At 29.5% G+C, this 18086-nt stretch overlaps 1 protein-coding gene across 8 annotated transcripts in view; it reads left to right on the plus strand.

Annotated features, from left to right (window-relative positions):
- The window catches only part of LOC123260105 (kin of IRRE-like protein 3), a 325584-nt gene that overhangs the window by 226075 nt on the left and 81423 nt on the right, over nucleotides 1–18086 (plus strand). For all 8 annotated transcript variants that reach the window (XM_044721056.1, XM_044721055.1, XM_044721057.1 and 5 more), the window contains one exon: nucleotides 3817–4039. In XM_044721056.1, the coding sequence (XP_044576991.1) occupies nucleotides 3817–4039 (223 nt within the window). The remainder of the gene's footprint in view (nucleotides 1–3816; nucleotides 4040–18086) is intronic.

The raw sequence follows: 18086 nt of genomic DNA on the forward strand, positions 1-18086 counted from the left end.
TATCATGCATTTTTTTTTTTTATTTAGTACAATAATCGATAAAAATACATCACTAGATGAACTAAAAATCAAGCACAACATAGAAAATATAATTTTTTTTTAATTTAATAATTTTATTTAATCAACTGCCAGGCGTGGGTTCGAATCCCAAGCTGGTCTTAGAAACCAGCTTGGTTGAGATTTGACCTTGCCGCGTAGGTTAAGATTTTTTCAAACCAAAAAGACCCTAACGTACCACTCCCAACACTTAAAGTCGGCGATATGACTAATTAAAGAAAAAAAAAAAATTATGAGCGACCTTTCAAAATTTAAATTTTGAACTGAAACTTTCAGAAACTCATTTTTTTTTGGTCTATAAAATTATACCGTAACGAGAAAAAAAAATTAAAAAAAAAAAAAATTCGATTTTTGAAATTTTAAAAAATTTGGAGTGACCTCTTAAAAATTTTTTTTTAAGCTTTCCTTTGGTGAGGGCTCTTAAAACATCAAAAACTAACATTTTTTCACTCGAGACTCAAAAAAAAAATAGTCGGTTTTTTTGCGCCACCCTAATATGTATATATGAAAAATTGATGTGGGTACTTAAATGAAAGGTCTTGATGAGTGTAATGTCAGGATGAGCTTATATCTTTAAAAATGTCAATAGTTCACAAGATATCAGGTAATTTTTTAATTATTCTTGTGAACTATTGACAAAGTATTAAGCTGATAAATACTTGTCAACTTATAATAAATGTTATTTTCATTTAAGAATGATTTTTAATGAATCTTATTAATAACTCGATGTCAATAATAATATCAGCAATACTAAAATATTAGTTTTCAATTTTTCAACTTCCTTTATCAATACAGTTGCCTATTTTCAAAGAATCGAAGTAATTAATAAAATTTTCACCGGAAAATCCAATAAAATAATCATCACCCAAATCGTGAAATTCACATAATTAAATTTATACATGCTAAAATATTAATGTATGTGTATATAAATTTCCTAGAGAGGTTTAAACACTAATTCAATTTCCACCTTACGCTTTGTGTTCTATGTACTGAGAAAGTTTATCCATGGGAAATGCGTGTAACAACTTCAAAGTACGGAAATCCGCGCTGCGCAACCCTTAGTGACATATAACATACATAACAATGTAATGCATACTTGACACACAGCAGAGTTGAGCTGAACTGAGCATAGTGAAAATATGAATAAAGAGGAAAACTCCGCAAATATAACCTCTTGTATGTGGGGCGTTAAATAGAACAATTATTAAGAGAAAGGTGAATTGAAGATATTTCATTCTTTCTGGTCTTCATTGTCAAGCATTTTGACGGAAAATGTCAGCAGTTGTATGAAAATTTGAATATTTTTCAATGAGTATCAAAAATTCATGTGTCAAGAAAATTTTTTTAATAGTACTGTACTTTCTTGTTAATAAATGGCGACCAAATGAAATTTTTTACGTGTATACTAACAAGATTGTACTAATGAAAATAATTGCAAAAGGGGGAGGTGTCATGATTTTTGATCCTCCGACAAAATATCCATGGACAAAATATCCCCAAAATAAATATCCCTGGATAAAATATCTTGAATAATTAAATTTTTAATAAAACAATTCAAAACAATAAATTTGAAAAAAATTATCAATTTTATTTTAACACTTATTAATGGAATTTCAACAAATATTCGTAGCACGACTTTACAAAAACTTAAAATATTGTTGTGCCCTTTTATCATGGAATTTGTGTGATATTTGAGGAGCTGAGTCTCAAAAGGGTATCTTTTTATTTTTGATTAATCGAGACAAAAAACTGGTTATCTTCAATTATAAATATTTGTATTGAATTTATTTTAATTTAACTATCAAGTGCTATCAGTTATGAAGCTGCGATTCGATTTTCAATTATAAATCTTTATTATTCTCGAAGTAATTAATATTTAAAAGTTCCGAAAACTAGTCTTCTAAAATATGAAAAGATACCCTTTTGAAAATCAGCTCCTCATTTAGTCTCGGAGATATTTTGTCCGGGGATATTTTATCGGAAGATCAAAACGCTTCATACCAAAAAAGGATGAAAAAAAATTTTTGAAAAGAGCACTTTTTAACGCTTACGCAACGAATTATAAGTAAAATCAGTATAATAGTGGTTAATAACGTTGTCCACGTAGATACAGATCATAAATCCCCAGTACTGGGGAAAAACCGTTAACTTGCGGTTGAAATGGAGAAAGCAAAAAATTTTGTAGATAAGAGAGGAAATAAAACACAAGATACGTCCTCGCATTTTCAGTGACACGTATCCTCATTCATGGCTCTTGTTAACAGCTTTCTTGTCGACGTAAACGCAAAATATAACAAGCTATTTATTTTTTTTTCACTGTCCTTATTTTTTTTTTTGTTTTGTCGCCCAGATTACTTAGCTTCTTTTATTATTTTTTATGCCGATGTTTTATTCCGAGATTTTAGGTCAAGCTGGTGTTTTTTAGTTGGCAAAAGAAATCATTTCAATTAGTTTTTTTGGGTGGTCCTGTCACTTACATGATTGGTCTTTTAGTAGATTTCATAGAAATCTAACTATTGCATTAGTCCTCATGACGGAACTTTTGAAAAATTTTGCTATATTTCGACTCAGCTCGTCAAGCGGATTCAGAAAATGCATATGGTTCAAAAGTTTATATATGTATGTATTTATATATATATATATATATATATATATATATATATATATATATATTAGGGTGTGCCAAAATGTAACTCCCGTGGAGAACCTTTTAAAATTGGAATTTTGAGTTCCGCTTTTAACAGGGGCTGCGTTTGGGCATTTCCTGAGATATTTTGGAGTGAGACGATGTATTTGATTTTCATAGAATTTTTTAACAGAAGCTTAGTTTGGGTACTTCCGGCCAAATTTTGAATTTTCACCGGAAATGCCCAAACTAAGCTTCTGTTAAAAAATTCTATGAAAATCAAATACATCGTTTCTCTCCAAAATATCTCAGGAAATGCCCAAACGCAGCCCCTGTTAAAAGCGGAACTCAAAATTCCAATTTTAAAAGGTTCTCCACGGGAGTTACATTTTGGCACACCCTAATATATATATATACGATATAATCGGCATTGTCTCTTCTCTAACTTCCGTAATTCTATACGGATCTCAAAAAAACGTAACCTACTTATTCTTAGGACGATTTCCGAGGTTAAGTTCTAAGATGAGCCAAATCTGTCGATTAGTTTAGAAATGAGAGCAATTTAAAAATTTTCAAAAATCGTAAAAAATTTTCACTTTTACCTTATTTCCGTGAAATAACAATGGAACGCGACATTCTATCGAATTTCTGTAAATTGTATTTGAAAGGTTATTTAATAAGCTTCAATTTTTGTACTTATTTATTTCTCCAAATTAAATAGTTTAGGAATAATAGCAATTCAAAAATTTTCAAAAATCACAAAAATTTTCACTTTTACCGTATTTTCGTGCAATTACAATTGAACGCGATATCTTATCAAAATTCTATGAACGGCACCTGAAAGCTTATTAAATAAGCTTTAATTTGTGTACCTCATTATCAGTCTAGGCCAAAAATCACCTGCTTTCTCAAACAGATTTAATGAAATTTTACTTTTGCATTCGTTTTGACGTCATTGTTGTTTAATCGAACAGAAATTTATTTTTTTTTTTTTTTTCGTATGCAACCCTAGTAGTATTTTTATTATTCATCATGAAATCTACTTTCATTTCGGCTGTCGAATGGCCTTTTTTATTTTTAGCTTCTTATTTTAGTAATAATTTTAAAAAAAATTGTGTTTATATTTGTTTCAGGTGGCATTGCAAGTGTCGTGGGTGCGACATAGAGACATTCATCTCCTGACAATTGGACGTTACACATACACGAGTGACCAGCGGTTTCGTGCTATTCACAACGTACACTCGGACGACTGGACACTCCAAATAAAGTTCCCTCAATTGCGGGACAGCGGAATATACGAGTGTCAGGTTTCGACGACCCCTCATATGAGTCATTTCGTTCACCTCAATGTTGTCGGTAAGTCTCTTGAAATCATACATAGACATAACACATAGATACTAAATCCACGAATACATAACAGAATCCATATCCAGATATTCACTAATATCTCTCTATATTTCCACTCACTCTGCTCTGCTACTCCACACCCAACTTACATTACAGTAGTATATATGATAACAACTCGATATCTCAATTCCGTGATCATCATTCTACATGCATTATCTGCGCAGTGAACTTCGGGATTGTAAATTGAACCTTGTTCACGATCTCTACTCAGTACTCAGCTCACCAGATCATCCATAATACTATATTTCCAACGCATGGAATATATATCCTACAACACCAATAATACTAGTACCAGCCATATTCTATGGTTTGACATATATGCGGAAAATATGATTTGTCACGTATGTAATACGCTAAATATTCGGAGCACTGAATTTTCTCAATTCAATTTTTGAATTGAAGAATACAAATTAGGAGAAAAAATTTTAATCTTATTAAAGTCCTCTTTTGAGAAGTTTTTTTTTTTATTAAAATTCAATTTGAAAATATTGGTTAGCTACAATTTCTCGAAATGAGATCCAGATTTGTTTATAGTTTAAAATATTCGTTAATATTTAACGAATCATTTATTAGAGACCACTTTTTAATCCTTAACAAATATTGTTTAGTATTTAAAAAGATCTATTAATATTTAATAAATGGATATCAGATTTATTGAATACAAACAAATCATTTTAAATACTAAGAAATATATTTGTTCAATACTAAAAAGTGGTCTCTAATGAATGATTTGTTAACTATTAACAAATATTTTAATTGATACAAATAAATCCTTTTATCTTTGCACTAAAATAATTATCTACTAACAGAAAAAATAATAAAAAGTTTGGAAAATCCAAAAGTGCACGCCTCATAATCTCATTTTTCACAATAAAATTGATTAAAATAAAATATAAATAGCAAAATAATAAAAAACAGAAAACTCTGCTATGGTTTAGTGGCGCCATAATTCTAAGGTGAGGAAAAAAATCCTATAATAAAATGTATAGATAGATATACAAAAAAATGCACAGATATATTAGTTTTTTATAAATAATAATTTAACGACAGTGAATTAAACGCTCATATTAATTGAGAAAGTCCTTGGTGTGTTACCTTAGATATTAAAAAAAAAATTATTAGTACAATGATTTTTTCGAGCAATTTCCCTGCCACATACACCAATCCATAAACACAGACACACGGACGTCCAGAAAAGATTATTAGTAGATTTTATAAAAATCTAACTATTGCAGCCGTCCTCGTGGCACAAATCTAAAAAATTTAGCCATTTTCTGACTTAGTTTGTCGAGCTGAGTCAGAAAATATATATAGTTCAAAAGTTTATATATGTATGTATTTATATATATATATATATATATATATATATATATATATATATATATATATATATACTGTATATATATATATATATACATATATATATATATATATATATATATATATATATGCTCGATATAACGCGGCTTGTCAGCACGATAGCGTTTTCAATTTATGACCGATTCTTCTCAAACTCAGCATGCTTTATCTATCGATCAAGACCAAGGTTAAGTTCGAAGATGAGCTTAATCGGGCGAGTAATTTGGAAATGACAGGATTTTGAAATTTTGAAAATCGTAAAAATTGATGTTTTTACTACTTCAACTTGGTATAATTACTGAACTAGACAAAATATTGAAGTTCGGTAAAATGCACCGTAAAGCTCTTTTAATAAGCTTCAATTTTCACTACTTAGAAGTGGTAGTAGCCTCAATATTACTCCTTTTAGAGTTCGTTTAATGAAACAGTTTTACTGTTGCAGCCGTTTTAGAATTATTGTCTACATCATAGCTTAATCATGATGTAAATTCAATAATTACGATATTGATCAGTCTTTTGTGTAATGTTTTCGGGTAGGTTGTCAGTAAATATGTCACAAATTAGTTCTAACCATTGTTTTCTTCAACTAAAATTTTATCCGGTTGCAAAATTCTGATTAACTTGAAAACTGTTGTTTCTAAGCAGTTACTTAAAATTTGGACATTTATAATTCAAATCTTATAATCTGTGCAATTCTTTGGTAAATATTTGAGAAACTTTTTCTTCACAAGATAATTTTTTTTCCAAAATTTGTTGTAAATAGTTTTAAATTTATTATTGAATTTTGTTTTTAATTCATGAATTAAGTTATACATTATCAGTGTTATTATATTATTTTATTAAAAATCAATTTTTTTTATTTGAAAAATCTACTTCCATTTCGGCTGCCGAATGGCCTTTTTTATTAATGTTATTATTTACCATGCTAAACAAAATAATTGATATTGAAATATATTTTATGTGCCTGATAAATTATTTGACTTGATATTAGTACACTCAGATTAACCTGTAAGTGCGATATAAATAAAAAAAATCAATTTCAGTTTCGAGAAAACTACTTTTTTTTAAATGTCGAGAGTAGAGCACTTCCTCAACGCTTCGCTTATGAGGCATGCAAAATTTTTTACTAAGTAGTTTCTCCCTTACCGATCTACGATACGACATGGAATGATGTGATCATTGCGGTATAGCTGCATAACTCTTACGAATGTACGATAATTTACGAACCTCGAGACTACTAAACCACGTTAATACAGAATAATATAATCATAATCATAATTATAATCAGAAAAGTAAAACCCAACAACTAAGTGGTCGGAAAAAGTTTTAAAACCGGTTGGCGTGACATTAAGCAATAGTAGTTTGAGTTAGTGGACTATAAGGGTGCAGCAATCTATTCCGCTGTTGCGGCCAATCATCGTGGCTAAACAGCAACCAACTTTGAGCAGTTATTATGCAGTCTGGGGAACATGTCTGCGGCATTATTTACTCAAAGCACGATGCTAACAAACGACTCTGTGTTCGTAAACCGAACAAACAGCAAAAACCAACTACATCTACCATAACTACATAACATTTATTATTTACCTGTTTATTACATTTCTTTTATTTTTTTTCACTTTACTTCAAACCTAATAAAAAGTTTAGCAAACAAACCCCTTTTAAACTCAACTTTGGCGTCCTCTTATTGTACTCTGTACAGACGAATGCTCAGGTAAAAATAATTAACCAGCTCTCGAGTCTCATTAATTGAATCACGGCTTAATTTAATGATTGTTTTGGAGTAAAGCTTCAACAGAAAGCCGGAAGTTTTCTAACGAAAATTCATTAACATTAATAATGACTAGCAACTTTAAATCACTATGCGCTGAGAATTACTAATTTTGACTAAAAGAGCTTTGGCTTGGTGATTTTTCGATTGTAATCACAGTATACATTGCTTGAGTACTTTTAAAAACAATTTTAAAAATAATATTGATATGGCAGGATCAATAATTACCAATAATTTTATAGGAAATGTGAAAAAATGAATTTATAAAACTAAAAAACTGTTCAAAATTTCTCTAAAAACTCTACCTCTAGAAACATAATTAAGAAATTACCTTGTATCTCGTGAACTATTGACATTTTTAAAGATATAAGCTCATCTCGATGTTACACTCATTGAGAGCTTTCATTTGAGTACCCACATTGATTTTTTATTTATTTATATATTTTATATATATGTATATATGACAAATATATCAAAATGCATGTGGGTACTCAAATCAAAGCTCTTGTTGAGTGTAACATCGCGATGAGCTTATATCTTTAAAAATGTCAATAATTATGAAATGACCTTGTATCTTGTGCACGATTGACATTTTTAAAGATATAAGCTCATCTCGATGTTACACTCATCAAGACCTTTCATTTAAGTACCCACATGCATTTTGATATATTTTTCATATATACATATATATAAAATATATAAATATATGAAAAATTAATGTGGGTACTCAAATGAAAGGTCTTGATAAGTGTAACATCGAAATGAGCTTATATCTTTAAAAATGTCAATAGTTCACAAAATATGTGTTAAAATGCCTTGTACTTATTTAAATATTGACGTTTTTAAAGATATAAGCTCATCTCGATGTTACAGTTATCAAGACCTTTCATTTGAGTACCCACATCAATTTTTTATATATTTATATATATTATATATATATATATGTATATATGAAAAATATATAAAAATGCATGTGGGTACTCAAATGAAAGCTCTTGATGAGTGTAACATCGAGATGAGCTTTTAGCTTTAAAAACATCAATAGTTAACAAAGTACAGTGCAATTTAACAAAAGTCATTATTTAATATAGCAAAATTTTATTTATTTATAATTCACAAGTTCTCTACTGTTAAAAAAAAAAAAATTAATAAATATAATTATTCTAATGGAATTATTTATTGAAATTATGGGGTCATAAAAAGTGTCAAAGGTGAAGTTTTACACTCAATTTTTATTAAACGCCCTAAAAAAATATTTATTAGCCGTAAAAAAATTGCGTTAAACAAATATTCATTTCATTTAATAAAAATATTTATTAAACCTTTGAATGTAGTAAAATTATTAATTTGAAATAAATGAAGCTAATTAAATATTAACAACTTCTGTAATAGAAAATATTCCGAATTGGTAAAATTTTGTCTGTTATGCATTTTCGTATAAATGCAACATTTAGAAACTGAAGAAAAAAAATAAAACGCAATGATGTGAAGCTGAGGACGAAGAAAAGGACGAAATAGGTAACGCCCATCGTGTCTGTTCGATCGACTGGAAATTATATAGATCCGGAAATTCACCGAGATTGCTTTTACTTAAAGATTCAACTATACTGGAAAGTACGTCGTCTAGAATAGTCGAACGTTTTGAGCGTGCATTCTGCTGGTTCTGGTTCCAGTACCGAGACTGGAACTGGAACTTGGTTCGTACTGGTTTTACCAAACTATCGAGACTTTGTGTATTCTCCGGTGTACTCAGAAGCACATAACTTTCAATTGTATATCTATATACTTCTGGTGAATTGGGCTCTCGGTGTGCATTCCTATTCTCATTCCTATTCCTTTAAGGATAATACCGGCTCAACCATTCATAGTTTTCCACCGATGAGCTTAAAGCAGGAACGCATGCACCAGACGGTAGGCGCCAACCTTGTCTATGAAGTTGTACAAAATGTAGGCATAATACGGAATCAATACACATTGGTATTTCTATTGAATTCTTTGGCCTTTTACTCTTTTGTTCTATTGTATTATTCATATTCATATCTCTTTATTTTATATACATATTTCCAGGAAATATTCTCTTCAGCAATGAGGTTTTATTGAAGTCTATTAATTCAAGCTTCTGGCTTGTTATTAATTTGATTCAAGGAGATCCACGTGAAGTAGTCAAATTTTTAAAACTTCCTGAAAATTTGTAAATTCAATCTACGTAGACTAATAATTAGTAAAAGAATTAAACAACAGTAGGTTTCCGGGATATTTAATCAAATAATTAGGTTTGAAAATTGTAATTTTTACATGTAAAATGGAGATTCCACCAGCCGTGTATTTGGTTAAGAATTAAATGCAATTAACGATTTAAAAAAAATTTTATTTTCATTGAATTTGATTGAAAAAATAATAAGCTTTCGATTAAAACAATAAACAAGTAGCTTTCCGAACGTATTACGGAGATATTTTATATTTTTTATGAAAAATCACTCGGAACTTGCGTTCTTTAGTCTTGTATTTGACTTGGCAACACCGCTTGCGCAGTTACCCGGCGCATAAGTAACCGCGGTTTTTTAAATGCTAGAAGATCTTAGTAATTTTAGTTAGACAGTAAACATAAATAAATTTGAAGGTTAGGGAACTCTTGCGGTGTCGTCAAGTGTATACCGGTAATTCAGAGTGCTATATCTTTTATTGGTCAATGAAATGTTAATAATTATTTGATGAATAAATTTTTCGGAAATTTCCTCAAAAATGTTATTAATTAATTTAAAAATTGATTTTAAGATGCATAACAAAAGTATTTCTACGTATTATTTTTTATAGACATTCTTTACCCTAGGAGGGTACTTGGATCTCCTTAAAGTTGATCACAAAAAACGCAGGATATTTTTTTTTTCAAGCTCGTAATGTCTTTTTCAAATTAACGAATGAGTAGCTTCCGTAATTTGAATATCGAAAACTGCATCATATAAAACTTCATGAATAAAAGAGCTTCGTAATTCAAATTTTCAACACAGAAAAAAAGGTTCACTTGAGCCAAGAAAATATTTTTCTTCCTAATTATTTTCTTGAGTGAAAAAAAAATTTTTTTTTGACTAAAGAAATTTCACTTATTCCAACAAAATTAATTCGCTTGCATTAAGAAATACGTATCTTGATCCAGAAAAATTTATTTAAGTCAAGAAAATCTTGTTGTTTTGAGAAAATTCAGCCTCGAAGCTCCAAAAAATTTAGTTCTTGATAAAAGTTAATTTTCTTGTCTTGAAAAAATTTCTCTTTTGCTCCAAAAAATTTAATATAAAGATAGAAGTAAATTTTCATTAATATTTTTATTGATTAACATCTTAAATAGAAAAATTAAATTACAAATATGGATAAAATAAATTTTTTTCAGAAACAGAAAAAAGAATTTTTATTCCAGTGTAAAAATAGAAATAATGCACAGAAAAAAAGATTCATTTCAGCCAAGAAAATATTTTTCTTCCTAATTATTTTCTTGAGCGAAAAAAAAAATTTATTTTGACAAGAAATTTCACTTATTCCAACAAAATTAAGTCTCTTGTTTTAAGAGAAACGTATCTTGATCCAAGAAAATTTATTTAAGTCAAGAAAATCTTGTTGTTTTGAGAAAATTCAGCCTCGAAGCTCCAAAAAATTTAGTTCTTGATAAAAGTAAATTTTCTTGTCTTGAGAAAATTTCTCTCTTGCTCCAAAAAATTAAATATAAAGATAAAAGTAAATTTTCATTAATATTTTTATTGATTAACATGTCAAATGGGAAGATCAAATAATATTTCATCATTTTTTTTCATTCAATATGTATAATTGCACGCTAAAATAATATAAGATGGGTATCAAATATTCTCGAGAAAAATTTTCTCAAGGTGAGAAAATTTTTTTCTCAGCTGAAGTAGGTGGCGCTGCTTCCCTAAAGTATCTAAAAATCTTGATCAAACGTAAAAATTTATTGTATCAAGTATTTATGATAGAATTAATAAAAAATGACTTCCACCAAGAATAGAATTCCAAGAAAAATTTTTACATTCACCCAACACAACTTCGGTCTTCCTTCAGGCACCCGACAAATTTTCTTGAGCCAAGAATTTTGATCTCCAGTCAAGCAATATCATTTTTACAGGCTTACAACTATTATAGCTAATCGAGCAAAACATAAATTACAAGATCAAAAGAAAATTATTCCCCAACTTACAATTTTTCCTTCCATGTAAATACAGCAGATCTTGTTGATTAACGTTCGGCTGTTAGAACGTTTCAGCGGACAAATAGCATAATATTTTTGCACCCCGTTGACATTTTCCTTGGATGCATAAGCGAGCATATGATCGATAGATCGATACTGTTGTATCAACTGCCGATCTATACCTCGCTGAAGGGCTTCGATATTGCAACCTTGGTTTACCTCGATCATGTGGCTCAAGTAAATTTAACATTGGCTATTTCACGTGGACGCGCCAACGAAGAGTGACTAGGAAACAGCGGAAGAGCAAAATGATGAGCTCTAGCTCTACTCGAGAAATACCGGGCCTGTGTATTCTGATGGAACGGAAATAACTGTCGAAGAATCAAATCACTCGACCGCATGACCACCTTTTTTTTCTCCACAACATACTCGTGCTTTGCCTGAAACTCTTCAATATTTTTAATACACATTTTTTTTCTTTTGGATTTATTTTCTCCATTTTTCTTCGTCAACATCCTCTTCAATCTTTTTATCCATCCGCTTTACTCATTCGACTGTTTGTACATTTTTTTCTGACAATATACATCCAAAAAACTTTTACCTTTTATTTCATTTTATTCCATTTTATTTTCAAGCGTTTTGATGAATGAAAAATCAAAGATATATTTTTTGCGTCTGCGAGTATCGATTTATTCAAATTTACCTAGCGGCGGCCTTCCTCCTATCCTCCACCAAAACTATTTTTTTATTCATATTTCATATATCATAAATGCGGAAAATTAACAATGCATAGTAAACTCCGAGAGGACGGTACCAGAATTAAAAACAATGGAAATATTCCGGGGAGGCTAAATTGTCGGTAGGGATTTTTTCCACCCGGAATTCAATGCCGATCGTTTGAGTGTAATACATTCGACGTTAAATTTCTCGTAGCTTCACGCTCCAGCTTCGTGACAGGACATATCGTCCCTCAGGATCTCCAACCTGGATTAATATTCCAAACCCTCTTCATACCTCCTCGGTTTGGTCTTTTTGGATTTCTCATTTCGATGGATCTATGTGATATATATGCATACACAGACACATTGCGAGGTTATTTTCGATCAATAGAATTCGCTGTGCCAACACCGAATATTTCTAAATTTATTTATTCCATACACTAACAATCATAAAAAATATTTGCTCATTAAACAGATCTGTGAATCAAAATATTTTTACAATTAAATTAATATTCAAATAATTTATCTTGTCAAAATTTGAGCTTGGATAAATTTTTAAATAAAAAATGATAGCTCAGAAAATTTTATTGATACAAGAGCACATAGTCTTGATGATTATCAATTTTCTTGAATCAAAATCTTTTCTTCAGTATCAATTTTTGAGTCTAAAAATTCTTAATTGCACGCCTTTTAAACAAGGCGTTGATTGTTAATTCAAAAACAAATTTTTTTATTAATAATGTTATAAGTTTAGGTCAGAAAAAAAGTAAAAAAATTTGTATTTCTCTGTATGACAAAATATATTTAGATTTATTAGTACAGAGAATAGCAAAAATACAAAAATGTATATGCTTAAGACGAGTAAAATCTATACTAATAAATGGATAGCCGGTTTATTTGTCCAGTTAAACTGCGAAAACTACTGAACCGATCGGAATAATACTTATACCATAAGATGCAGCGTGTTTCGGAGAAGGTTTTAATATATGATATGTTGGTGATTACTTATCCGGAACCTATATTTTTTGACTTAGAAATAATGAATTTTTATTGTAACTAAATTTATTCTATTCGGCTGTCATTTGTTTAATAGTATATTGTGGAACATGGGACGAAAGTACTACTTTCTGTCCCGGGTATGTAATTGCCACCCGAGCCGAAGGCGAGGGTGGCAAATACCCGGCACAGAAATGTAGTACTTTTCGTCCCATGTTGCACATACTATTTTTTATCCTGCCAGGCCCAAAATTCGTAAAAAAGTTTAATGGAACTCAGCGATTTGTGCACGGGGTCCAGGGGCGGAGCCCCCCCCCCCCCCCACCTCAAAAATACTTATTTTAAATTATATTATATTATTTTATAATTTTTATATTTTCGTTGGAAAAAACAAAATAAAATTATTTTTCTTATCAACAGTTCGAAAAGTTTATTAGAAAATCACATTTTCTATTTAAATAACATTATTAACTTTATCATTATTTTAAATTATATAATTTTTTATCGCTGGATTTCGCTGCGACCAAATTGTTTGTTATATCTTGGGCTTCAGCTTGAAGTCATTGTCACTCATCGCTGACGTTTCAGATGAGCTCATCTTAGTTTTTTTAATTGTTTTATAACTATTTAACTTTTTAAATTATTAACTAAATCACGTAAATTATATCACAATTGATGTGTTATTGTTGCCGAGATATTGCACTAATGGCGTCATGACAGCTGTTCTGAAGCTTGATGCGTGTGAGTACTGACGCGCATAGTATCGCACATGCGCACTAATAAATAAACCGAGGATAGAAAGGTAAACCGAGAATAGAAAGTATCACTTCGATCTCAGATAGAATGGATAGAATCCGAATTTTGGGCCTAGGCAGGATAAAAAATAAATTTTTTAATTCTATTGGTTATGTTTATATACTAGGCAGATTTCTTCACTTATAAGACCTGCAATTTCTTTAATTGAAACTTTCAACGCTCATTACAAATTTTTTTTTTCATATCAATTATTATTAATTTTTGTAAGAAAGACACGGGAATGTTATAATGATTGCACATTGAAAGTTACAATGAATATTAGCTAGAATAATTACATGGATAAAAGGTGCATGCTAATTCGATAGAATTGGGAATGTGTGCAAGTCAAAACAATACTCTAATTAAATTTCAAGTCTAGATCTAAAAATGCAATTCTATAAAGCGCCCAGCGGAGCGGGCGAGTAACAGCTAGTGTTCAATAAATAATTTATTACCTCTTAATAAATATTTATTAAACCCTATGATGTTGAAAAATAATTTATTAACAGTTAATAAAGCTTATTAAATATAAACAAATTCTTCTATCAGTGTGTATACCCTAGTAGAAATGTAATCAAGTATCTGGCCAGTAACTGGCTAGTTTAACTAGACTTAATAAGCTAGGAACTGGCTAGTATAATATCCAGTAACTGTCTAGTTACTAGCCAGTTTTACTAGACATCAAATAAAACATGGTGACACTTGTAGATTTTGAGGTTATTTAAAATTAACTATGGATAAGTTTGTTACAATTCAAAAGAGTAATAATATTAATAATAAAAATAGTAATAATTAATAAACGGAATAATTATAAAATTTATTTATGAATTTAACAATTAACTGGTATATAAAAGTTTCATTTATAAAAGTATTAAGAACTATGAAATAAGTTATTAATTTATTATATTATATTCTTAAATATAAAACTAAAAACATTAATAATATAAAAAAATAAAAATAACAGTTATTTTTAAAAGTGTTTTTGCACGTATTGGCAAATTTGGAAGAACTCCTTGTAAAATTTTTAATAATTCATCTAGATGACAGTCTGGAGTATTTGTTTTGATTGCCCACAACCGCAGTTCGGTTATTATGTCAATTTTTTTAATTTCATCCATTTTTTTAAATATATTACAAATTATTTTTATATTGAAATACTCAATTTTTTTTTAATTATTTACACTGTTTTTAAATATTATTATTATTATTTTGAATTGTAACAAACTTATCCATATTTAATTTTAAATAACCTCCAAATCTACAAGAGTCACCATGTTTTATTTGATATGTAGTAAAACTGGCCAGTAACTAGGCAGTTACTGGATATTATACTAGCCAGTTACTAGACATGATCGCTAGCCAGATACTAGATTTAATCGAGTAAAAACTTGATCATTTCTACTAGGGTATATTTTATTTAAAAACAACCTAGTTTCTTGATTCGAGAAAAAATTCAAGAAAAACTTCTTCTTGAATCAACTCATTTTTTTTATCTTCGTATGAAAAATTCCCTAAAGTGCAAGCAAAAAAATGGCCACAAAGTAAAAATACAGTTGGCAGAACAGTGTAATGCAATGACCATCAGACAACTATAACAATTTTGACTTGGACGCAAAACTGATTCAACAAAAGTGGATTGAAATAAGTTTTAATGCCCGGAGCGAGAGTAGGAAGGATGAAGGATAAAGTAAAGTACGGAATTACGTTTGATGTCACTAAATTTCTCTAAGCCGGACATTTTCTCAGAAGATGGCGCTACTGTTGTTCAGAATGGAACAAAATGGATATGGTCATCGAAATTTAAAAGCATTACATGGAAAAATATAAGAGGGATGAAAAGTGAATAGAAGACGTTGAGATATGTCAGATAATTTACTGAGTAACGATTTTAATCCTTTATAGTCACCATGGAGCACACAGGTAATGCACATACTCCGTGCTCACTTATCTCTAGACGAATTTCATCAGATGCTGATTGTGGTCGGTAACAAGAGCTTCAGGATGAAAGGAACCACCACGTGCTTGAAGAACCGCCGACTTATTCTCTGTGGCAAACCACTGAAAAAGGAGATAAAGAAATAAAACCACTCATACTCATCTGCTGTAACAGTTACTGCACTGGTTTGTTACATTTCTAGATTTACTGTTGGATCTCTTAGAATTATTGCAGCCGTCAATTTAGTTCTGTTGACGGTTTTAAATTGATGTTTGAACAATTCTCTGTTTCATCAGATTTTACGATTTCAGTTTTAATTGAATTACCACCAGTTTTTTTAGATTTTGTTTTTAGAACCACTGAGTCAGCGTTAAAGGAAATTGCTGATAATATACTCGGTTTTTAGTGAATTGGATCATAAATTTTTTTAAGCTTAAATTTATAATTAAAAAAAATATTTGGTGTAATTAATTAATTATAAAAACTACACGGAAAAAAGTCAACTGTAAAATTCACTCGGATTCCGGTTAATTTTTATAGTTTTAAACAGTACAGCGGACATCGGATTGGCACAAATGTAAATATTACAAAACTTAATGTAGAAAGTGTAAAAGGCAAAATTTATAATTTAATATCGAAATTGTGATTAGTATCTGTCACTATAGTAAATAACGACTCTCTTATATTGAACAATTACTGTTTCAAACAGTAAAAATTGCCGTTTCAATATATAGTCTATACTATGAGGAGAAGGGAAGGTCTCACACTCGGAGAATTTAACATTTGAAACAGTAAAAATTCTATTCTTAAAATATATATTTTACCAGTCCAAGCAAATCAATAATTATAGTTTGATTTTTAGTGTTGCATTCAAAATTTACCATTTTATTTTGTAAATATTGACGTTGCTTGTATAGAAATTTAGTATCTGTAGTTTATATTTTTTACATATCATACACTGATAGAAGGATTTGTTTATAGTTAAAAATATTTGTTAATATTTAACAAATCATTTATTAGTGATCACTTTTTAGTCCTTAACAAATATTTCTTAGCATTTAAAAAGATTTATTAATATTTAATAAATGAATATCAGATTTATTAAATACAAACAAATCATTTTAAATACTAAGAAATATTTGTTTAATACTAAAAAGTGGTCTCTAATAAATGATTTGTTAACTATTAAAAAATATTATTTAATACAAATAAATCCTTCTATCAGTGTAAGATCATTTTTTAGGTACGAAATGATAAATATCAAAGTCAAAATTCTTAATTATTATACTTTAAAATTTTGAACTTTCACATAGCGCACTGATAAAAGGATTTGTTTATATTTAATAAGCTTTATTAACTGTTAATAAATAATTTTTTAACATCATAGAATTTAATAAATAAGATACCGGCGGGTAATAAGGCCTAGCTAAGGGAGATTTTGAAAAAAATCGAAAATATTGCATTTAATTATTGAAATCTAACGTCAATTTTTATATTAATACATTAGCTACAAAATATAATGAAGTAATGGTAATTTTCACCATAAACAAACATAAAATTGAATTTTTTCAAAAACCTTGCGAATAGGCCTTATTTTACTGCGGTAGGGTAATAAGGCCTGCGGGTTAAACATACTGGAAATAGTTATACGAAAATCAATAAAATTGGTATTATAGATCAATCATCACTTAAATTTAGCAATAATACTTCTTAAGATGTTGATAAATAGTATATTACACACCTGTGGCAAGGAAATGAGAAATGTCTCAGAACACATATATGTTGCCCGAGGCGAAGCCGAGGTCGACATATATGTGATCTGAGATATTTATTATTTTCCTGCCATAGGTTTGTATACTATTTTTCTGTCCGACAGAGGCGGAAAGCGGCAATTTCGTTTAGCGCAGCGGGCCGAAAGTTGCCACTTTCCGCCTGGAGGGCAGAATAGTATATTACACACCTAGGGAAGTAAAGTAGAAACCTCAGATCACATGTATTGACCTCGAGGCGAAGCCGAGGTCAACAAACATGTGATCTGAGGCTTTCTTATTTACTTCCCTAGGTGTGTAATATACTATATTAACATTTAACAAATTATTTATTAAATACAATTTATTAAATGTTAAATATTTGTTAACAGTTAACAAATATTTATTAACAGTTAATAAGTAATTCATTAAGTACAATTTATAAACTGTTAATAAATATTTATTAATGGTTAATGAATA

Source organism: Cotesia glomerata, linkage group LG2 (assembly GCF_020080835.1).
Source record: "Cotesia glomerata isolate CgM1 linkage group LG2, MPM_Cglom_v2.3, whole genome shotgun sequence".
NCBI lineage: Eukaryota > Metazoa > Arthropoda > Insecta > Hymenoptera > Braconidae > Cotesia > Cotesia glomerata.